The 23,653-nt window shown below is 50.6% G+C and overlaps 1 protein-coding gene across 1 annotated transcript in view; it reads left to right on the top strand.

Annotated features, from left to right (window-relative positions):
• The window catches only part of Grk3 (G protein-coupled receptor kinase 3), a 97,074-nt gene that overhangs the window by 16,923 nt on the left and 56,498 nt on the right, over positions 1–23,653 (top strand). The window contains exon 2 of the mRNA XM_076560973.1: positions 7,701–7,777. Within this exon, the coding sequence (XP_076417088.1) occupies positions 7,701–7,777 (77 nt within the window). The remainder of the gene's footprint in view (positions 1–7,700; positions 7,778–23,653) is intronic.

Below are 23,653 nucleotides of genomic sequence, written 5' to 3'. Positions count from 1 at the left end.
AGAACTGACTCCCACGAGTTGAGCTCTGACCTCCATATACACGCTGTGGCATGTGCATGTGTGTACACACACAAAATAAATAAAATATTAAAACAAAAAAAGCCAAACCTTTCAACCTGCATTTCCATGGCTAAGAAACTAGCTCAAAACAAAACAAAACAAAAATGTGAAGAAAAGGAGCTGATGAGAAACACAACACAAGAGCAGGATAATCTGCTTAAATTGACCCCCACACATAGTTACATTCCATGCAAATTGTCCACATGCTTCAAAAGACAGAGATGGTCTAAGAGAACAGGGAAGCAAGGCCCAACTGTGGGCTGCCAGCCAGAAACTCACCCAGGTGGGAAACACGAGATGCTTAGGCAGCGGACCCCACCCAGACACCAGCCAAGAGAAACTTGCAGCAACCTGGTCAGGCTTTAAGGAAAAAGGCAGGAGAACCAAGGCTGTGACATGCATCAAGAAGAGATGTTTCTTGATGATGGGATGATGGTCCCCTCATCACTGAGGCAAGGACCCCCCCCCCTGTTCGTGTGTCTAATTGAGCTACAAGACAGTCAGGGCAGGTATCATCAAAACCACACACGGACAGAGTTGGGATTAAAATTTCAGAGTTCTGTGAGTTCTGCGTCCCCACCCCAGCAACTTACAGAAAAAAAAAATAAGAGAGGAACTTGGTAATCCTGAATCTGGAATATCTAAGTGGCACCGTCCGTTACTCATCCCGACCCAATGAGCATTTGCCAGTCAGTTCTTCCAGTAGCAACACCCATGCCTTCTGCTCCCACGTGCACAAAAGACTCAAAAATAGATTATAGGCCGGGCAGTCAAGCACAGATCAACAAATCCAGAGAGAATGTAGCCATTTGGTGTGCGCTTTCTATCCACCGAAGAATTAAGCCAGGATCAATACCTGGCGGGTGCCTGACATCTCCAAGAACTCAGAAATAAGCAACGTGGACGTAAGTAAATTGCAGTGCACAGAACAGGTGCCAGGAGAAATTAAAAAGCCATCTGAATGGGGAGAAAATGAAGGCAGGTATGTCAGGAGCTGAGAGATGCAGTTAGTCAGTGCCCAGAGGGAGCTCAGGAACTGCCAAGCTGCCTCAGAAAGAATTAAGGTCACCCGTGAAACCCCCCAGGCCAGCAAAGGAACAAGGAAGAGCAGATCCCATGGTGCTTCTGTGAGGGGTTGGGTGGGGCAGACACAGGCCTGTGGGTGTGTGGTATTGGCTCCACAGAGGGTCCAGGATGACTCAGTGAGGATCGGATGGTCTTGTCACACAACAGTGAACCGTTAGGGACAATATGGGGAACAAGACCTTTGCCTTTTACCCTATCAGTGCAGAGATCAGCCCGAAATGAACACTGGGCCTGACGGGAGCTACAGCTAAGGCTTATTTTGTTATTTTGATATTTTGTTATTTTGTGTGTGTCTGTGCATGGGTCTAAAAGAGGACCTTGGATCCCCTGGAACTGGAGTCACAGGCGTTTGTGAGTCATCGGTGTGAGTGCTGGGAATCGAACCCTGGTCCTTTGTGAGAGCAGCCAGTGCTCTTAGCCACTGAGCCATCTCTCCAGCTTTAAAAACCCTGAAACTTCTAAAGGAAAAATATAGATGGCCTTGGAGGTATGAATACTGCAAAGCACAGACTGTCCGTCAAGGAAATGATCCGTAACATGGAAGTCATCAGCTAAACCAGTGTCAGAAAGGCCCCATGATAAACCAAGAGAAGACATGAGAGGATCCAATTCAAGGAGACAACTGGAGTCATGTAGACATCTGTTCTTTCCAGGCTACGTAAAAAAGCCGTACACTCGATAATCAGGCAAACAGCCCAGTGAAAAGCTGGACTGTTTGATGAGGCTCCTCACAAAAGCAGATGTATCGATCCCAGTCAGCAGGTATGGACGTGTTCAACATCACTGCTCACGAGGGAAGTGCAAGTTAAAATACAAGATCTTCCCCACACGGCAAAGGTGTCTAAAAGTTAGAGAGAATAGCTTGAGTGTGGACGGGGTGGAGGAGCAGCTTGAAGCATCACACACGGTCAGTGGGAATGTGAGATGACCGGAGCGCTTGGAACGGTGGCGTGCACGGTTTCCCTGGCTGGGTGATAGAGTTCTCCAGGCGACCAGCACTCTGAACTCCTCAGTACTTCCCTGTAAGAGATGACAACGCCTGTCCTTAAAGTGTCTTGGGCGTGGATATTTAAGGTCTCCATCATTCATAACAATCCCAAACTGGTGGCAACACAGATGTCCACAAACAAATGATCAGCAAACCCCGGGCTATTTCTGCAGCCACAGAAGCCTGGCTGGGGAAAAGCAGAGGACCACAATGTGGAGTGTGGGAGCAGCCGCTGGGCTAAAGAAAAAAGCAAGCTCCTGAGATAAGACAGCCTGGCATGGAGGTCATTGCAGGCCACCGTCTTGTCCCTGTGTCACGTGGCCTGTATGGAAGACGCCCCCTAGCTGCCTGGACTCCAGAAATCTGTGGAAGCATTTCTACCTTCTAAGGCTGATGGAAACTTTTGATATCTGTCATTAGGACAAGGAGTTACAGGCTGTGTGTACTTGTGTGAGGCTCACCTACCAGTGCTACCAAGATATGCGTTTAATTATGACTCGTGGTGGTTTAAATAGGTATGGCTCCCATAGACTCATATGTTTGTGTCTTAGTTAGGGTTTCTATCGCTGTGAAGAGACACCATGACCATGGCAACTCTTATAAAGGAAATACATTTCATTGGGGCTGGCTTACAGTTTCAGAGGTTTAGTTCATTATCATCATGGCGGGACACGGAAGCGTGTCTCTTCACAGCGATAGAAACCCTAACTAAGACATGACATACATCAAAAATTAAAAATGAATTATACCTTGGTTTGTCTTTAAATGGTTATACAAAAGGAATTCTGGGCCAGGGAGGAGCCCAATGGGTAAAGGTCCTTGCTGACCATCCTGACAATGGGAGTCCCGTGTCCCAAACCCACAGGTAGAAGAGAATTAAGCCCCACACGTCCTGTGACCTCTACACGGGCACTCTGCAGATTGACACACACACGCAGTAAATGTAAACCATGGAGGTAGCTTGTTCACTCGCTGCCGTCAGTGGCTGGTGGACTGGATTTCATTCCGTTTGAACCAGCGCCCTGGGGCTCACCTACTGTAAAGTTCCCCCTTCTCCATTTCCTGTCTTGGTCACACGTCACAGCTCAGTGTGTGTGTGGGGCTCGCTTTCTGAGCCCCCCGCTCCTTCTGCGGGGAGCGCGTCATTGTGTCCTGATTATGCTTCTTTCATAATGAGCCCCGGTCTCTTACTGCTCCTCCTTCAGAAATGGACTGGCTGCCCTAGATTCTGTGTTGTTTTGTATAATTTGTTTCTTGTTTCTACATCCTGTGAAAGTCCCCTCGGGGTCCTAATGGGCTCAGACCGACTTTATAATGAAATTTGGCAGATCTTTGAATGTTCTTAATGTTCATTCTTTCTCTTCATAACCACGGGACATATCCCTACTCTGTCGTTTCTCTCTCTCTCTGTGATTTATAATTTTTCCCATAAATGTCTTGTGCGTGTTTTGGAAGATTTTAATTTCAAAGTATTTCAGGTTTTTTATTTTAGTGTAACTAGACTCTTCCCTTTTAATCACTTTTAAAATTGGTGGTATGTGGAAATGATTTCAAAACACTAATCCTGTACCTGGGGGTGGGTGGGGGAATCTTTTGCTTTTGTTTTTAAGAAAGAGATTGATAGCAGGATTTCTGTGTGTGCATGTCTGGGGCTGTGTGGGAGTGTGCATATGGTGTGTGTGCATGTGGATAGGGCTGTGTGCTCAGGGTACACGAGGCATTTATGTGCATCTCTGGGGCTGTGTGCATGCCTCGGGCTGTGTAGGGGTATGTATGCATGCAGGAGCCTGTGGGGGGGTATATGTGCATACATGGGGGCTGTGTGAGGAATATGTGTATGCATGCATGGGACTGTGTGGGGTATGTATGCAATGAATGGGGCTCTGTGTGGGGTGTGTGTGCATGCATGGGACTATGTGAAGAGCATGTGTGTGCATGAATAGGGTGTGTAGGCGGTGTGTATGCGCATACTCATATACTCATGCATACTTTAGAGAGAGGTGAATACTGAGGGTAAGTTTCGGCATCTTCTGAAATGGATTCTCCACATACAGAGTTGGCCCCGGGTCCTGGGAGAGGGTGGTGGCTGGAGTCTTGGCTGCTATCAGTCCCTGGATGGTTCCTGCAGTCCTGGATAGCAGTGGGAGGAATCTCTCATACAGCTGATATCCTTGAGGGGCAGTGACCCCCTCTTCCTCTCTCTGTGGATCAGGGTCATTCACGCTGCACTTTTAATGTTGTCTTTAAAATACACCACTGTGTCGACGCCTCTTCCCGCTGCTGTAACCAAATAAATGTCTGTCAGAATCCGCTGAAGAGAGGCAGGGTTTGCTCCACCCCACTGTTTGAGGGTGCAGTCCACTATGGTGGGGGTGGCATGGTGGCAGGAAGCTTCTGGATGTAGCTGCAGGACCATGAAACTGCTTGCCTACCTCTGGATGGATCAGGAAGTAAGGATGGGGCAGGAAGTGGGTTCTGACTATGAACCTCAAGACCCATACCCCAATGGCCACTTCCTCCAGCTGCGCCCCACCTCCTAAAGGACCCACACGGCCCCCAAAGAGCACCACCAGCAGCAACCAAGAGCTCAAAGACATGATCCTGTGGGGGACATTTCACACCAAAGCATAACTTTCTCCCTGGGCCCCCGTAGGCTTCGCGGCTATCTCATGGTGCCGCTGTGTCCGGTCTCACTTCAAAAGTCTTCTTGTTCCCACCCTGTTTTCAGAAGGACAAAGTCTCAGCCTGACCTGGGTGGCGCACACCTTTAACCAAAGTACTTGGGAGGCAGAGGCAGGGGGATCTCTGTGAGTTCAGGGCCAGCCTGATGTACACAGAGAATTCTAGGACCCTGTCACAAAACAAAACAAAACCCAAAACTCCAAAGTCTCTTCCTGGACTAAAGACAAACCCCTAACTGTAAGTCCATGTAACAGTAAAAATATGTTTCTTACTTCCAACATACATGTGTGGAGTAAATACTCCCATTCCCAAAGTGGGTGGGGGTGATCAACTCCTGGAGAGGAAAGATCAAACATCCAACCAGCAGAGCAGAATCCCACAGCCCCAGGTCCAGGATCCGGGGGCTCTTGGTGGCATCATGTGGGCTCCAACCGATTTGGGCATCCACACCCTCAGCTCTGTTGCCTGTGGTCCCTGTGACTGACTGCGCTCTTGGGCCCCATCTACTAGGTGCCTGTAGCTTGGTCTGACACCCTCTGTCTCCGGGATCTCCCAGTGCATCTTAGGCTTTCACCTTCTCAGAAGTTCCCTGTAGGGACCGTGACCCTGCTCCGTCTGCATGGCCAGGGTTCAGCAGCTTTCTGGAACCGAAGTGCGAGCCTCCATGGGTCCTCACTCTCGGAAAACCAGCACCGTGAGGATGGTCGCACATTCTGTTCCATCTGAGAGGTGGCCCGCTACCCCCCACCCCTCCCCCACCCACTCCACCTCATCCCCATCCCACCTCCCACCCCCTACCCCGACCCTGTGGACCACAGCTTCCCTCTGTGGCTGAAAATGAGAAAGCACCCTCCTTGGGTGCCTGGGTGTAGGGGTCGGGGTGGGAGTCTTTGCTCAGCCACGCCCCTCATATTGCAACACCCTGGTAAACGAGGTCCTTCCTACTGTCCCAGCTCTGGGTCTGTTTTTTTGTTTTTTGTTTTTTGTTTTTAATTAATCACAATTACAAGGCCCTGACTTTTCAACATCCCCTGAGCAACTTTTTTTTTTTTATTTAAAACTTTTGTTTATTCATTTTTACATACCAACCACAGGTCCCCTTCTCATCCCTCCTCCTGCTCCCTCCCACCCTCCCCCCACCCCCATCCCCTCTTCCAAAAGGTAAAGCCTCCCATGGGGAGTCAGCAAAGCCTGGTACACTTAGTTGAGGCAGGACCAAGCCCCTCCCCTCACATCAGGGGTGAGCAAGGCGACCTACCATTAACCGCAGCTTCGCTCACATTCCTGCTGGTTCCTTGATGGACTGCTCATCTCTCACATGCTCATCTTTCTGCTCTCTGTCACTAAGCTGAAGAAGCTCGAGCAATAGCCATACCCTGGCCTGGATGCCACGCTACCCTGAGGTGGCCTCTATTCCTCACCCCATTTCATTCCAGCCTCCCTCAGGTTTTAGGGACACAGGAAGAAGGCAGCCACACTGTTTGCCAGAATGTAATGCCGATGGTTACTGGCCTGGCCCCCAGGGCAGCTCTTGTCCCCATGGACCTGCTGGGTGTGGCCACTGTCTTCGTGTTTGGGGGCATTCCGGCCTTGTGAACATCTCCTGGAATGGCCCATTAAGTTCTGCTAATAGCAATTTAGGGCTTCCCTCGTCCCTAGGTCCAAACTCTTCCAAATTCCTCTGCAAACAGCAGGCCTAAGAGCCGTCCTCCGCCTTAGTTATTGGGTCTCTGTGACCAAATGCACCCCAAGAGAGAGGAAGGGTTTATGCTGGTTTATAGTTTGAGGGTTGTGCTGGCCGGTTTTATGTCAGCTTGAAACAAGCTAGGAGGAAACTCCGTCTGGAAGATGCCTCCCTAAGATCCAGCTGCAGGGCATTTTCTTAATTAGTGATGGATGGGGGCAGGCCCAGCCCATTGTGGGTGGGACCATCCATGGGCTGGAGGTCCTGGGTTCTATAAGAAACCAGGCTGAGCAAGCCATGGGGAGCAAGCCAGTAAGCAGCACCCTCCATGGCCTCTGCATCAGCTCCTGCCTCCAGGTTCCTGCCCTGGCTGGCTTACAGGTTCAGAGGTTTAGCCCATCATTGTCATGGAGGGAAACATGGCGTACAGGCAGACATGGTGCCGGAGAAGGAGCCGAGAGTTCTACATCTGGATCCTCAGGCATGAGAGAGAGAGAGAGAGAGAGAGAGAGAGAGAGAGAGAGAGAGAGAGAGAGAGAGGAGGAAGGAGGGAGAGAGATGCAGAGAGACAGAGACAGAGACAGAGAGACAGAGACCAGGCCTGGCCTGAGCTCCTGAAACCTCAAAGCCCACTCCCAGTGACACGCTTCCTCCAGAAAGGCCACATCTCATAGTGCCACCCCCAATCACTCAACTACGAGTCTGCGGGGGTCCATTCTTACTCAAATCACCACAACTATGATGTGGACGCATTAGCCAGATCAATCCTTTACTTCCCAACTTGCTTTTGATGATCATGGTGTTCCATCATAGCCGTAGTAACCCTGACTCAGACAAGGGTTCAGTCTGCCGTGGCCAGGAAGGCATAGCATCAAGAGAGCCTTGTAGCTGCGGATGCTGGAGTCCGAGGCTGCTTGCTCACATCTGGGTAAAAACAAACAAACAAACAAACAAACAAACAAACAAACAAAAAACACCCCAAAACAAAACAAAAAAGACAAAGAAGCAAACAAAACAAAAATCAAACAAAAAACCCAAGATCAGGCAGTACGTGATGCTCCTAGCAACCCACTTCCTCCAGCCAGGTCCCATCTCCAGAATGTCCCTAAGCTTCCTCAAACAGTGCCACTCGTGCGGGAACATTGGAGCATCTTCAGGGCACTGTGCACCCACGCCCTAACAGCCACTCTTTTCTTGCAGTATCCGGAGCGTGATGCAGAAGTATCTTGCAGAAAGAAACGAAATAACCTTTGACAAGATTTTCAATCAGAAAATCGGTGAGTTCTGCTTCTCTTCGTCTGGTACTGTCATGGCAGCGGCGAGGTCTGGTGATGTCACGGGGGCCTCTGCATAGAGCCCTTGGTGCTGTGTACCCTGTAGAGCTGAAGAGGGGACGGAGGGAGCCCGGTGGTTAGCAGTTCGCTTCACCTCTGCATATCCCCTCCCCACCCCTGAAACGCGTCGTGGGAATGAGTTATTTGGAAACAGGCAGTTTAAGCTTTAAGGTCGTTGGTGGGCGTTTGTCCCGAGTCAGAGTGTAATACCACAACCAGGGGGGGAGCGTGAGGATGGCTCGCTCCTCCCCGGCAGGTAAAGAAGGGCGGTTCCCAGAGCCGCCGCTCTCCGAGGGAGCGAGGGAGACGGTGACGTCACTCAGGAGGTTTCTCCTGTTCACACTGGATGGACACTTCTGTGCCGCAGGGGGACCCCTCCACCCTCACTCGTAGCCACCCCCGTTCTCGGGAACGCATCCCGAAGCATAAGGCTTGCTTTCTGTGCCTGAGCTTTTGGACTGTCTCCTAGAGGGAGGCTCGCCCTGCATGGAGCCTGTGGTCTCTCTGGTCTGGCCACTTTCACTGACAGTGAGGCTCGCATTTATTGCATTTATTTCGTCTGCTGTTGCATATGTTAGCATTTCATTCTCTTTCGGTGGTATGCATGGACTTTACCACACTTTGTGTATCCGTTTATTTGGGAGTTGGTAGACCGCTGGATTGTCTCTACTTTTTGTCCTTTCTGAACAAAGTTGCTGTGACCTGTGAATATTTACAAATCTCTCTCTCTCTGTCTTTGTCTCTGTCTGTCTGTCTGTCTGTCTATATCTCTCTGTGTGTCCTTAGATGTACACCCAAGAGTAGGGTTGTTAGGTTGTGTGGTACATTCACCTTAAACTTTTAAAGAAAGGACCGGACTCCCTTCTAAAGCGGCTGCACTGATGCCCAGACCTGATGGGGGCTCCGGGTCCCCGAGTCTTCAGCGCCTGCCCCGGCTGCTCTCCGTCTGCCGCAGCCATCCCGTTGTGGGTTCTATTCCTCATTTCCCTCACAGTTAACAGTACTGAGGGCGTTTGTATAAGTCAGCCATTTCTAGATGGTCTTTGGAGAGATGTCTATTTAAATATCTTCCCCTTTAGAATGGGGTGACCTTTGTCATTGTCCAAGACATGTTTGGGAATGTGCTCTCGTAGTCAATGCCTTGTTTCCCATTTCACTGGTGGCGTTTGAAACCAAGGGGTTTTAATATTAACAAGGTCCAGTTTGTACATGTTCTCTTTGATCATAGCTCAGAGTCAGAGCTAAGATGTGTTTGCCCAATGGGTTCATAATAACTTTCTTCTAAAAGTTTCAGTTTTTTTTTCTCCTCCTACGTTTAGCGTTTGGCTTTGTAGGGTAAGTTTTTTAATCTGTGGTATGCAGAACTAAATTAGTGAGGTTAGTTTACTTGTATAAGTTATTTTACATTTATTTATTTGTGTGTGGCGTGCACCTGACTCACGTGAGAGGTCAAAGGACAACTTTTGTTCAGGAGTCAGTTCTCTCCTTCTGCTGTGTGGGTTCTGGGGATTGAACTTGGGCTGTCAGGCTTGGCTGCAGTCCGGTTTTATCAGCTGAGCCCTCTCACCTGCCCCTCCCCCTCTTTCATGCATGACATTTTATTTTCCCCACTGGATTGTCTCTGATAATTGCTGCTGAAAATTAACTGTGGAACTGGCTTAGTGTGGCTTCTGACTTTGTTTACCCCTGCGTCGGCTTAGGCCAGCGTTCATGCCCCTCCCTGGCTTTAGAGCGAGGTTTGGAACCGGGAAATAAAAGTCTCCACCATTTTCTGTCTGTTTGTTTTAGGGTTGCTTGGGGGCTATTCTAGACCCTTTGCATTTCTGTGGGAGGTTTTTTAATAATCGCTTTCCAGTTGCCTCTGGGTCTGGGATAGAGAGCCTTGAATCTGCGCTGCAGGGAGCCACCGTTCTGACCCTGTGAGTGAACAGCCTCTGCTGCGGCTGCTGCGGCTGCTGCTCGGGGCAGCGCCGTCTTTTCCAGTCTGGTGCTTTTCAGTGAGTTGATTCCTCAGCCAGGAAACCTCTTCCACCGTGGGGAGCTGGAGCTGGTTTCCTTCTGATGGCTCACTGTGGGATTCGGAAAAACAATGTGTTCTACAGCTAACTCCTGGGGTCCAAACTAGGTTAGTAGTTCCTGTAAGGTGGGCTCGTGTCTGTGTGCGTGCAACTGTGTGTGTGTGTGTGTGTGTGTGTGTGTGCCTGTGTGTATGTCTCTCTGTGTATGCGTGTACCTGTGTGTGCCTCTGTGATTCATGTGTGTGTGTGTTTGTCTGTCTGTATGTGTGCACTGGTGTGTGTATATGTGTGTCTCTGTGTGTGTTCATGCTCCCGTGTGTGTGTGTGTGTGTGTGTGTGTGTGTGCGCGTGCGCCAGTGGTTTATGTATGGTTTGAATGTGTGTGTGTGTGTGTGTACACTTGTGGTATATGTATACATGTAAGTGTGTTTGCATGTAAGGGTGTGTGTGTGTGAATTCCTTAGGTTAGTCTATAACCTGTCTGAATAATGGGTTTTACTTCTTTCTTTATTGTTTTTATTTTTTCATTTTACTTATTAATTATTTTTTAGTGTTTCTCTCAATTGTTTTTAGCATGGTTTAAAGTAACATTTGTGTAGAAAGAATTCACAAATTGTATTTGATTCTTGGTGCCCAGGTATAAGAATCAGGCTTCCCATAAGCTTTGATAACAAGAGGGTCTATTTCCTGATTGGGGGTGGGGGAGAACATGTGGGCAAAATGGAGACCACCATCTCATCCCAGGCTTTGGAAGAGAGAACATTTCACAGAGCTTGTCCTAGAGATGGAGAGGAACTTGGTTCACCCTGGGTCTTACTCTACAAAGTGTGATGACCACACAGAAACACTGGAGCACTAAAAGCTGTAGATAACACCAGGACTGGCCATGTGGTTCGGTGGTAGGATGCTTGCCTCTAATGCACAAAGCCCTGGGTTCAATCCTCAGCACTGCACAAACTGGGTGAGGTGGTGTACTCCTGTAATCCCAGCACTTGGTGCAGAAGTTCAAGGATATCCTTGACTACATAATGAGTTTGAGGCTAGCTTGGGCTACACAAGACCCTGTCTACCAACAGACAAAACAGTGTAGGATTCGCTGTCGTCAGTCTCCATTGCCAAAGCTACCAGTCTGTTTTACGGCCCACCAAAAGGTTGTTTTTGAAGTTTTATGCCTTAAAGCCAAATAGATATGTAGAATCTCCAGACATTGACAGCTGGGTGGCCTCTGCCTGGTGGCAACCCGGCATTCTGCATGCGGCCCTAGAGTGGGATCTCTACCTGTGACCACCCTGCACCCCCATTCTCCCTGGACTGACCCTGTCCTGACGGACATCCCAGGTCCCCTCCCCATTCCATCGGCACAGCATACTCTAGCTCAGAGTCGCCTTCCACCGCAGGAGAGGGAAGACTTAGGGTCCCACTTTGATTCGGCATCAGTGGTACTGGCCTTGTGCGGCTTCCACTGAGGGGAGCATTAAGGGTCCCTTTGATCTTCCTGATAGTGGAGATGAGCACCCAGCTAAGCTCTGCTAATTGAATTTTCAGTAGAAAGGGCTGGAGGGCAGCAGGCGGGCAAGCCCTGGGGAGCCTGGGTCAGTTTCTGCCTCCAGTAAGGAAGCTGTGCAGAGGGAGACACTGAGGAGAGAGGAAAGCCATTCTTTAGATACGTCAAGGTGGTCTTGGCAGCTACTCTGTCAGCTTGGGTCACATAGGGGATCTGCTCCATCCCACAGCCTCTGCACCCTGGGAACCAGAGGTCTGAGGTGAAAGCCGACGGACGGACGGAAGGCCGTATTTGTCTCCCAAGGACACTTGCTCGTCTTCCTGCTAAGCTATTACTCAAATTCTAGAAGCAGCCATCGTCATCACCGCTCAGAGGGAGATTCGGGGAAGGTCCATTTTAGTGTGTCACACATCTGCTACCCTGTGCCTCCTTATCACTGGACCCAATGCAACACTTGGACACCCCTGGGCTCTTGACTCATGATTCACAGGCTGGAAAAGCTACCTGCATTTTTTTTTTTTTTTTTTTTAAGAGATAGGGTTTCTCTGTGTAGCTTTTGGAGCCTGTCCTGGATCTTGCTCTGTAGCCCAGGCTGGCCTCGAACTCACAGAGATCCGCCTGCCTCTGCTTCCTGAGTGCTGGGATTAAAGGCGTGCGCCACCATCACCTGGCATTTTTTTTTTAAAGGTAGACTTCTCCCTCCCATGAGCAACACTGCCCAAGCTGGGGATGTAGCCTCGTCCTCCGGCTCTACTTGTGGTTCACTCCCTAGGGAGCCATGCTGTTTATGTTGCCTCTGCTGCCACTGAGCTAACCTCAGCTATCACCTCCTCTCTCCATATACAGCCAAACTAGGAAACAGCACATCCATCTGTAGGGGCCGAGGCGGAGGCTCGTTTGGAAGAGCGCTGGCCTCCAAGGCACGAAGTCCTGCATGAACCTCCACATGCACACCCAGCCACCAGAACACACAGCGCACCCACACACGCACTCAGTACTGCTAAAACATGCACACGTACAGGAAAGTGTGCACACATGTATGCAGCACAACAACACGCTTCCACACAGAGACTGCACAGCACTCACCAGTGACTGTACATATAATATACATGTACGCAGTGTAGTGCACACACACACACACACACACAGGTGTATGTGCACACATGCACTCACACCTCTGGTTCCTTGCTCTGCTTCCTATGGGTATTGACGGGTCTACTGTTCTCCACTCAGGACCCCACGTTCTGGCAGGTGATTGACACATCTGTCCTCGCCACCTGCCTGTCACTGTCCTTCTCCTTGCTGTTGCTGTAGCCTACACCATTATCCCCTCCCCAAGACATCTCAGCACCTTCCTCACTGGTGGGCCTGTTTTAACTTTCATTCCTAACTGTCCAGACACGCCACGCCACACCAGGCTCACTCCCTGGCTCACCGGGCCACTCACCAGTGACGACTCAGGCCAGCCAAACAGCCTCCGTGGGTTTGCTCTCGCTGTTCACCTCTGCTCCCTCCTCGTTCCCCCCCCTCCTTTCTCCCACCTCCCAGAGAAACGTCCCCACCTCCATCCTCAGGAGCGCTCACCTCCCACCCTCACTTCTGTGTTTAAAAAAACAGCCCTTGTCCCCAACAGCGGTGTCTCCCCCTGTGGACTGGGGAAGCTACGGATTGAGGACATGCCTAAGTGAGTCACACCTGTGCCGCACGCTGCAGCACTTTCCCTGGTCCACAGTCTCCGGACGCGACTGTGGAACTGCTGTTTTTTCACAGTGTTTCATGTCCGGAATGATGAGGGGTGGGAAGATGGGGTAGCAATGGGGACGGGAGGGTGGGGGGATGGGATGGTGGGGTGATGGGATGGTGGGGGTTAGGAGGATGGGAGGATAAGAGAAGTGTGGACAGAAAGAGCCTCACTGTATAAAAATAAATCCAAGAAGATAGTGGCCGCAAAGCAGTCTTCGCCAGGCCATCCTGCAGAAAGTGCCGTCAGCACAGAGAAGGCACAAAGGGCTGGCATGCTGATTTGGCCCAAGAGGGTGGTTTTTAAAGAATTCCCCACCCCCAACTGGCCTCAAGAAAATCTTGTTCTCTCTCCCCGGGACTTGACTGCCACCCAAATTCCCATCCTATTGGCCTAGGATGCAAAGCCTGATCTAATGAATAATTCTGGGCTTGAGATTGCCCTTTTTTCCCCTCTGGGCTCAGTCACGCAGCCAACTGCCTGTGATGCTCCAGCTTTCGGGGTTCTGAGATAAGGGTCAGGAGGGACTCGGCACTCTTGCTTACCAGTCACCCTAAAGAACTCCAAGCGCATCTCACGCTGCAAAGGGACACCACAACCCATTTCTTCTTTTTCTCTTTGAGACAGGGTTTCTCTGTGTGTCACAGCCCTGGCTGTCCTGGAACTCGCTCTGTAGACCAGGCTGGCCTCAGACCTCCAGAGATCTGTCTGCCTCTGCCACCTGAGTGCAGGGGGAGGGGGGGATTAAAGGCGTGCGCCACCACAGACCTCGGGGCTCACAATCTATTTCTTATAGCGGGAAGATGGGAACCGTATGGGTACATGGGTCCAGGTTCCATACAGGAGGGACATCTTATGTGAGGGCCTTGGACACCTCAGGATTTGGGTCCCTGGGGTTTTTTCAAATCTAAGGGACAGTGCCAGTCACTTTGTTGAATTGCCTACAACCCTTGTTTTCTGAAGCATTCACTGGTACTTATGTGGAGAATGTGGATTTTTGTTGGTGTGTGTGTGTGTGTGTGTGTGTGTGTGTGTGTGTGTGTGTGTGTGTGTGTTGTTCCTTGAGACAACTGGTGAAGGGTTTGAATTCCCAATGTGGAATCTCTGCTCCGCTCAGGGCTGAGTGTTCAGGAGGTGACTTGGCTCAAATATCCTCATCTCTGGACTTGCAAGCTGAAATTTTCATGCCTTCTAAAACAATTGCCCACTTTATTAAAATGATTCCCCACAGGCCTTTTGGCAGTTGGAAGCTTCCAGCAAACACGATGCTGTCCAGCTGATAAATATCGAATGTGGGTTTCTTGCAAATGGGTCCCCGGGCCGCTGGATGAAGCAGCCTCAACAGCACATTCGGGACCCTGCGGCGTAGTGGATCATCCCTGCCTGCCCCCCTCCACGCCTCCACAGGGACTTGCCCTTCCTGAGCTGAAGTCACAGGGTCATCTCAGTGGAAAGTCCCTGCGTCAGGGCCTTCCAGATTCTTTCTGTGGCCTGTGTCCACCTCCATACTTCCCTCCCTCTAGAACTCACCACGGCTTCCCAGTCGGCCCTAGCCAGGGGGCCCAGAGCAAAGAAGGGTGAACCCCTGTCCTCACGTGAGTCTGACCTGGTGGGTGAGAGGGAGACAGAAGCAGAAAAGCTGCTCACCCAAGGGGGTGGGGCGACTCCCTGAACGTGGTCCTAGCTGTCAGTTCCAAAGGCTGTGCCGTGTGGACAAGGAGACATGAGGAGGTCTGCCCACCACTCCAGGAAGTGGAGAAGGAGCCGAGAGAGACCACATGCATTGCTCATACTGGGCCGGGGCTCACACAACTGTCACCTCAGTCATGGTGCCCCGTGGGACAGTCTGCCAGGCTGCCGTGAGGGGCACTCATGTAGGTCTTCAATGGCTGGCATGAAGACTTCCAACCCTGAGTGGTGATGTATGCCCACAGTCCCTGCACTCAGGAGGTGGACTCAGACATGAGTTTGAAGGCAGCCTGAGCCTTTGTTCCTTTCCTGGTGACCGTGATAAAATACTCTAACAAAAGCGCTCAGGGGAGTGTGGTAGTTTGAATGTGACTGGCCTCCATAAGCTCATTGGGAGTGGCACTATTAGGAGGTGTGGCTTTGTTGGAGTAGGTGTGGCTTTGTTGGAGGAAGTATGTCATGGGGGTGGGGGAGGGACTTTGAGGTTTCCTGTGCTCAAGCTACACCTAGTTCAGTTCACATCCTGCTGCCTGCAGATCAGTATGTAGAACTCTCAACTCCTTCTCCAGCACCATGTCTAACCTGCACACCACCATGCTTCCCGCCATGATGATGACGAACTAAACCTCTGAAACTGTAATCCAGCCCCAATGAAGTGTTCTCCTTTATAAGAGTTGCCGTGGTCATGGTGTCTCTCCACAGCAATAAAAACCCTAAGACAGGGAGAGAGGGTTTTACTCTGGTTCACAGTTCAAGGCGTAGTCCATCATGGTGGGGAAGTCAATGCAGGGGGCGCCTGAAGCTGATCACATGACAGCCGATCACATGACATCCTCCAGCAGGAAGCAGAGAGTGATAAATGCAGGCTGTCTCTCACTCCTACAGCCCAGGACCCTAGTGTAGGGAATGGTGTCACCCACAGTGGGCAGGTCTTTAACTCAAGATAACCTCTCACAGGTGTGCCTGGAGACTTGCCTCCTTGGTGATTCCAGGTCCTGAAATGAGGCCTTGGGAAAGTTAAGAACCTATTGTAGGGAGATAAGAGGACATGGAGGGTTCCCTGGGCCTCTGAGGGGGTCACTGATGGGAGTTACTGCTCCATTTAAGACTTGCTTTAAGTCCTGAAGGCACAGCAAGGTCCAGCCAGCTGAAGCTGGAGGGCAAGTGGCCGAGGAATGTCCTGTGGAGAATCGGCAAGTGGGAGAAGAGTGTGCTGAGGTCTTAGTGTGTGGAGGCCAGATGTGTGGTGAATGCGGTGTGTAAATACAGTGTGCAGATATGGTGTGTGGAGCTTACCTGCTGGCCCCTGGGCTGGCCTGGGTAGGTAGGATGTGCCCTTTGTGGGGCAAAACAGGTGTGGGGAAATGTGTGCTTTCTAATGTCTGCAGCAGCATCTGTGGACGTTGGGAAGCACTGGGATGGTGCTGGGGAAGGGCTGGTGGGAAAAGACACTGGATGTTGGAGGAGCTGCAGCCTCCTAGGGTGCGGGATGCTTCTGTGGTGTAAGGAAGCTGTGGTGGGCCCTTAGCGCCTGTCCCTCCACGGGCCAATCTGCTCCTGTCTTCAAGGCGGCTGTTGGCTTTCTGGGTTTCTCTAGTCAGTGCATGACAGCTCCGAGGCCTCCTCCTGTCTTATGTATAATGTGTAACACACATGTGAAGTGCAAGAGTTTCTTTCGTTTTCAGGAAACTTGTAGCTAGAGTTTTCCTGCCTGGCCCACAGTCAGGACAAATCTTGTCACCCGCCAGTCCCACAGCCGCTCAGACCCAACCAAGTAAGCACACAGAGACTTATATTGCTTACAAACTGTATGGCCATGGCAGGCTTCTTGCTAACTGTTCTTATAGCTTAAATTAACCCATTTCTATAAATCTATACCTTGCCACGTGGCTCGTGGCTTACCGGCATCTTCACAGGTGGCTTGTCATGGTGGTGGCTGACAGTGTCTCTGACTCAACCTTCCACTTCCCAGTATTCTTCTCCTCCTTGTCCCGCCTATACTTCCTCCTGCCTGACTACTGGCCATCAGTGCTTTATTTACTAACCAATCAGAACAACACATTTGCCATACAGAACATCCCACAGCAGAAACTTGTTTGAAACCTGGTACCCCTGGGAAGACGGTCCCCTGGGACTCGGTCAGGCCGGAACACAGGGCAGATGTACCTTGCCCAGTGGCTGCTCTTGGCTGCCACATTTCCTCATTTTGGGTCTGGACATGCTGGGCCCGTGTGGTCTGTGACACCCTCCAGCCTGACATCCACAGAGCCAGTGTGGGTGGATGTTTCTACACAGCTCTTTGGGTAATATTTGTCTGGTGGTTTATTAGACTATCTCGATTTTCTCGTAAATCATTTGAAATCTGCCTAATTGTCAGGGTTCGTGCTGGAGAAGAATGTCACGGTTAGTTTTCTGTCACCTTGACACACGCCAGAGTCATTTGGAATGAGGGAACATCACTTGAGAAAACTCTTCCATCAGATTCTCTATAGGCAAGCCTGTGGGGCATTTTCTTGATTAGTGATGCTTGGGGGAGGACCCAGCCCATGGTGGGTGGGGCCATCCCTGGGCTGGAGGTCCTGGGTTCTATAAGAAAGCAGGCTGAGCAAGCCATGGGGAGCAAGCCAGTGAGCAGCACCCCTCCATGGCCTCTGCATCAGCTCCTGCCTCCAGGCTCCTGCCCTGCTTGAGTTCCTGCCCTGACTTCCTCCGGTGATGGAGTGTGATGTGGGACTGTAAGCTGAACTCAACCTTTCCCCCCTGCGTTGCTTATTTTCAGTCATTGTGCTTCTTACAGCAGCAGGAATCCTAAGACAAGGAGCCGTGAAGAAAGGGTTGTAACCTGGGGGAGCCGTCCCAACTTCCCCCCTTTCTCTATGGCTGGAGACTTTCATTGTACATTCTATCGGTCCATGACAAAATCACTTTAAGGAAGGAATCCAGCTCTTGGAAGGGTTGGGTACAGTGTTCCTGCCCCAGTGTTCTAGAATTTTCCTTCTGTTCCGCTTCCGTTGTTTCGTTTTCCCGTCAAGGACGTCCCGTGGATTTTCCTCTGGCCTCAGACACAGCCCTTTGCCCTCTTGTTCACAGGACTCAAGACAGTTTGTCAATAAAGGATCCCACAACTCCTCTGAGAGTGTGTTGGGATTCCTGGGAACAGCCAGGGCCTGGATTTCAACCCGGGCAGCGTGGCCGCTCTCGGGTTCAATGGCGGTGTACCCAATGTGGCTTCTTTCTGTGAAGGTGTAAAGTCCATGTGCAAAAGCTCCCATCACCATGCACAATTATGGCGGCGCACGCCTTTAATCCCAGCACTCGGGAGGCAGAGGCAGACAGATCTCTGAGTTGGAGGCCAGCCTGGTCTGCAGAGTGAGATCCAGGACAGTCAAAGCTACACAGAGAAACCCTGTCTCAAAAAAATCAAGCAAAATAAAATAATAACAAGAACAAAAAGTTTAACAAGGGGGCCAGCGAGATGGTTCAGTAGATAAAGGTGCTTTGCCACCAAACCTGACAACCCAGGTTCTTTCCTCCTGTGTGAGGGAGGGAACTGACCTCTGCAAAGGGGCTGACTCCTCTGTCCTCCACATGCTTGCTGGTACACACACACACACACACACACACACACACACACACACACACACACACACACACACTATAACTCATGGAAATAAATGGGTAAATAAAACAAACGTGACTAAAGCTTTTAAACTTAAAAGGACGTGCAAGTGCATCAGGGAGGCAGTGAGCTGTGTGTTCATTTTATTATATTTATTGGCTCCTCCTGGAACGGAGATGAGTCTAGAGGGAGCACTGAGGACTGGTAACGTGGGCTAGCCAGGTCCGCCCGGAGCAGCAGGGCATGCTGTGCGGTATCTGTTTTGCTGTGTGCCTCTGTGTTTCCCCTTTGAATTTGCTTCTCCACTTACTGTTCAAGGCTCCCTTTATCATCCTGTGTGTGGGACGCATGAGAGTCTGACCCCTCACTCTGATGGCTGAGGATGCTGGACACGGCTCTATGCACCGGTATGCTGTGCCTAGAGTGGAGTTTTCAGAGTTCTTCCCAGGGTCTCTGGATTCAGGCTTCTTCTGCAGCTTCTAAACACAGAAGCTGTAATGCATACCAATGCGCGCTTTGCTGAGTTTTCCTTCTACTAGACGGGTAGGGCTATTAGTGACCTTTGCTAACCTTGAAGTTGCAAAGCCTTTCTCCTTGGTTCTCTCTATGGTGTTTAGCATCTGGAGTCACATTCTTCTTAGGGTCCATTCGGCTGTGACGACCCCAGCGGTTCCTGTTGCTCAGGCCGAGCAGTCACGGTCACACAGAGGTTCAGGAGTCCCTCGCAGGTCTTCTCTGTGCACTGAGCTGTAGTATCTTGTTTTAAAAGCTCCCAGCTATGTCCCTGCACGCCTGTCTTCCGTTCGGTCCACTGCTCTGCGTGCGCACCCAGCGTGTAGAAGGCGGGAGTTGAATACGTCCCCAGAGAGTCCCAGCCTGGACCTTTGCTGTCTGCCTTCTTTCACATGAATGTTAGAGTTTGTTGACTGGCTTTTTACAAAGTTTCCTGCTGAGCCTTGCCCTGGGATCATGTTAAGACAAAGAAGGACCTAATTCTTCCCGTCCACCAACATGGTGTTTCTCTCTGCTTATTTGTGTTTCCTCGGCTGTATTCATTATCTTAGGAGTCATACACGTACCTGGCTAGACTTGCTCCCGGATGTCGCACCGTTTGGTGTCACGATGAACTGCCCTGCTGTGCACGGTGTCTTGCGTTGCCCTACGCCAAAACTCAAAGTAAATCTATTGAGTTAGTTGATCTCATCGCGTGACCTTGAAGTCCTTGATGGCATTGCAGCTCCGTTTCTAGGCAGACGCTGCTCGTCTCAAGACAGTATTTTAGGTTGTGCATTTTTCATGTCGAATCTGGAGCTGCTTGGCTTAGCCTTGGTAACTTTGTAAGAAGATGCAATGCAGATGATTGCATTACCAGGGCCTTTCGTTATCCTACACAACACGATTATGGCGGGTGTTCACTGTCTGCCCTTTGGGTAATTCTATTTTTATTCTTGGGCCATTGAGTTTCTGGCGTCTCCAGTCTGGGTGCTCCAAGCTTGCTCGCCGTGGCCCCCACAGCCGACCTCTGTTTCACTGTCCCCTGGTCTTTACAGCATGATTCCTGCCTCACCTGATGTCTGACCACTTGTCCCAGGAGGTGATTGTTCGATCTGCTTTGTTGTATTTAGAAAAACTAGAATCTTAGAGCTGAAGACCCTCTGGAGACTGATGCAAGACCCTTTTCTTTTTAAAACTCTACTATTTGTGTGTGTGTGTGTGTGTGTGTGTGTGTGTGTGCATGCGCATGTGTCTGAGGAGCTGCACCTGTAGAGGTCAGAAGACAAGTCACTTCTCTCCTATCACACGAGTCCTGGGGATCAAACTCGGGTTGTCAGTTTGGTGGCAAGCTGCTTTCCTCGCTGAGCCATCTCACTGGGGGTGGGGGGTGGGGGGTGGGGGGTGCCCGCTCGCTCAGTGGTTTCTGAAAGGTGCTGGGGGGAAATGTGGGAGGTGGGAAGAGCCCCCTGAAGGCATTGCGGAGAACTCTCTGGAGCGTGTGGTCGCGGTTGACTAGGCGACTCCGCTCCCGCCTCTGAGCATCAGGCTCCTTGCGGTGGATCTTAGAAAATGCACTCCAGGTAAATTATATTAGCATCTCCATCCTTTCGTGTTTGCTCAAGGATAGAATGTACTCGAGGTTTGTTTTTTTTTTTCTTTAGTGCCAAACTCAACGATCTCAAGTGGTTAGGAAATTGCTAATTATAAAGGGGATGCATATTTGAAAGCCACACTGATAGCATTTGTTTCCATTATTGGCCACATAAAAATTTTAATTTTTGAAGGCAAGAGTGTGGCCATCTCTCCAGCGTAATAAAATGCCTCCTCCAGGAAATTATATAACCATAAATTATTATTTTTATTTTACCCCTGCCACTGTTTGGCTATTGTTTGTTTTATTTTTAAGACACGGTCTCACCCTCTAGGCCACTACACAGCCCGGGCTGGTCTAGGATTTTAGCGGTCCTCCTGCCTCAGCCTCCTGGGTGCTGGATTGTATGTGGGTACCACTTGGCTCTAATTGGTCTTCTTTTAAAAATATAATTTTGTGTTTTTCTGTCATTTTAAGTGTCCTCAGTCCCCAAAGCAGGTTAAGGAGCCTGATGCTAGAAGCCCTGTGCTTTTTCTTTCCCTCCTTTTCTTCTTGTATTCTCTCTCTCTCTCTCTCTCTCTCTCTCTCTCTCTCTCTCTCTCTCTGTGTCCATCCATCCTTTGGTGAACTGAATATGCCATGCCCTTCAAACACGAATGAGCTTGTGTGTCTTAGGGACAGGGCTCCTCCCTGAGCTGGCACAGTGCCAGGGAACTCGCCAATGAGCTGCTCCCCGGCCTACACCTACCAGGGACCTGACCACTGAAGTGCTCACAGTCCACCCCCACGCCAGCAGCAGCGGCGGCACCCTGGGCGCCCTCCTTTTCCTGTCTCCGTGACCATCCTCTCTCTGGATGGACCCTTCAGCCTTCCCTGGGTTTCCTGGCACTCCCATCTCGGAGGGGCACAGGATGACCACTCTCCGAACGAGCCATGACTTTGGTTCTCAGTTACAGCTCCGTGTACACACACGTGTGTGCACACACACACAGTGTTCTCTGCCACCCAGTGTGGCTTACAGTCGACCGTCTGCTTCCGTGTGTGTGTGTGTGTGTGTGTGTGTGTGTGTGTGTGTGTGTGTGTGTGTGGCGCGCCTGCCTTCAGTGGCTCTTCTGTCTTGGCCAAGCAGCTTGTACAACCAAAAACACAGCAACTGTTTTTCCATGAGGGTACAAAGGCCTGGGATAATGGCTACTATCCCCCCCCCCAAGGTCCTTCAAGGTACATCCCATGAGGTGCATAGAGTTAACAGTGCTCACACGCTAAGGGGAAGCGGGTCCATCCCGTGAGAGGATAGAAGGGGAAGAAATAAGAGATATTGGCTTAGCGTCCGCACAGACTCATACCTAAAATACGGAGGAAGTCTTCATACGGCTTATCATTTCTGAGCCTGGCCGCTTGGCCCTGGCTGATGGTCACAGCTGCCTTCCATGCCCGGGGACCTCTGTTGCCCTGAGGTCTTTACCTGTGGGCCGACCCACACCTTCACTCCTGAAGGGTCTGGATTCTGAGTTGGGCCGCAGTTCCCACTGGCTTTAATTCCGTGGCCATGCTCATTGGCGCTGAGTGGAGGCCCTCCTGCCTTCATGGCACATGCGCCCTTTCCCATCCTCCTGGTGAGTCCCCATCCCCGTACACTTGGTCTCCAGCCACTGGGCAGCAGGGTCCCTCCTGTGTCTGTGGATTCAGAGGTGGGAGGAGCCATGGTACTCACAGCCCTCCCCAGCAGTGGGGGAGGCCCACACCGAGCACAGTCTTTGTGACCTGGCTTTCCTAGGGGTTGGAAAGGGGAGTCTCAAGAGTGCATAATTTACGTTGAGAGAATGGTAGGCACATGGAGACCCTTCTGCGTGTCTTTACCCAACGTGTTCAGCCATCATGCCCAGACATGTGCCCACTCTTTTATTGAGGCGTTTCTATTTTAAAAATTGCCGGGCTGGAGAGATGGCTCAGAGGTTAAGAGCACCGACTGTTCTTCCAGAGGTCCTGAGTTCAATTCCCAGCACCCACATGGTGGCTTACAACCATCTGTGATAAGATCTGGTGCCCTCTTCTATGTACATAATAAATAAATAAATTAATTTAAAAAAAATTGCCTTACAAGAGTTTCATCTGGGAGCAGGAGATGTGGCTCAGTGGTTAGGAGTGCTCCCTGCTCTTCCAGAGGCCGGGGTGTTCAAACACCAGAACTCACCCCTGGCAGCTCACATCTACCTCGTATCCAGCTCCAGGGGATCTAACACCCTCTTCTGGCTTGGCAGGCAGACACCTTCAGTGGCCGAGCCATCTTCTTGGCCCCCAACCTTCTGGAGTTTTTTAATTCTTCCATCTCTACCCTCAGTGTGCTTGGCTTGTTCAGGCTTGACTGTGAGGCTTCTGCTAGGTGTCATGGTTGTGAAGGCCGGGGGGCTTCAGACTCAGAAAACTAGCTAGAGTGGTGGGTGTCTGTAGTAGGAATCTTAAATGTTCTTATTAATAAAATCAAACCCGAGGCGAGTTATTGGGGTCCATGCTGGTAGATCAGAGAGACAGAACAAGCCACAGCTATCTCACCTTGCCAGTTCCTCAGCTGGTCCTGTTTCCTCAGACTGGAGGCCTCTGAGTCCTCATCCGGAATGGGTCTCAGCTGAATTACTGCTCAAAAGCCTGAATGCTTAACCAGCCCAAATCTTCTAGTTTCTGGTCCTCACGCCTTATATATCTTTCTGCTTTCTACCACAACTCCCTGGGATTAAAGGCTGGCTTTCTGGGATTAAAGGCCTGTGTCACCATGCCTGGCTTTTTCCAATGTGGCCTTGAACTCACAGAGATCCAGAGGGATTTCTATCTCTGGAATGCTAGGATTAAAGGTGTGAGTGCCACCATTTTCTAGCCTTTGTATCTAGTGGCTGTTCTGTTCTCTGACCCCAGATAAATTTATCAGAGTACACAATATTTTGGGGAACACAATACCACCACAGGTGTCTCCCTGGAAGCCTGTGGGGGAAGCTTTGGGAAGAGGTACGCTCTCCTGGGCCAGGGGGTGCTCGGTGCAGTTTCGTGAGATAAGCTTGCCATGTAAAGCTTGAGGAATCTTGAGTGAGGATGTCCGGCCCCCATCTGAAAAACCAGGTGTATCTGCGCTCACCTCGAACTCCAGCACTGGGGGTGCAGAGACGGGGC

This window comes from Peromyscus maniculatus, chromosome 23 (assembly GCF_049852395.1).
Source record: "Peromyscus maniculatus bairdii isolate BWxNUB_F1_BW_parent chromosome 23, HU_Pman_BW_mat_3.1, whole genome shotgun sequence".
In the NCBI taxonomy this organism is placed as follows: domain Eukaryota; kingdom Metazoa; phylum Chordata; class Mammalia; order Rodentia; family Cricetidae; genus Peromyscus; species Peromyscus maniculatus.
Note: the sequence above shows the minus strand (reverse complement) of the source record. Positions and strands in the feature narration are given on the sequence as shown.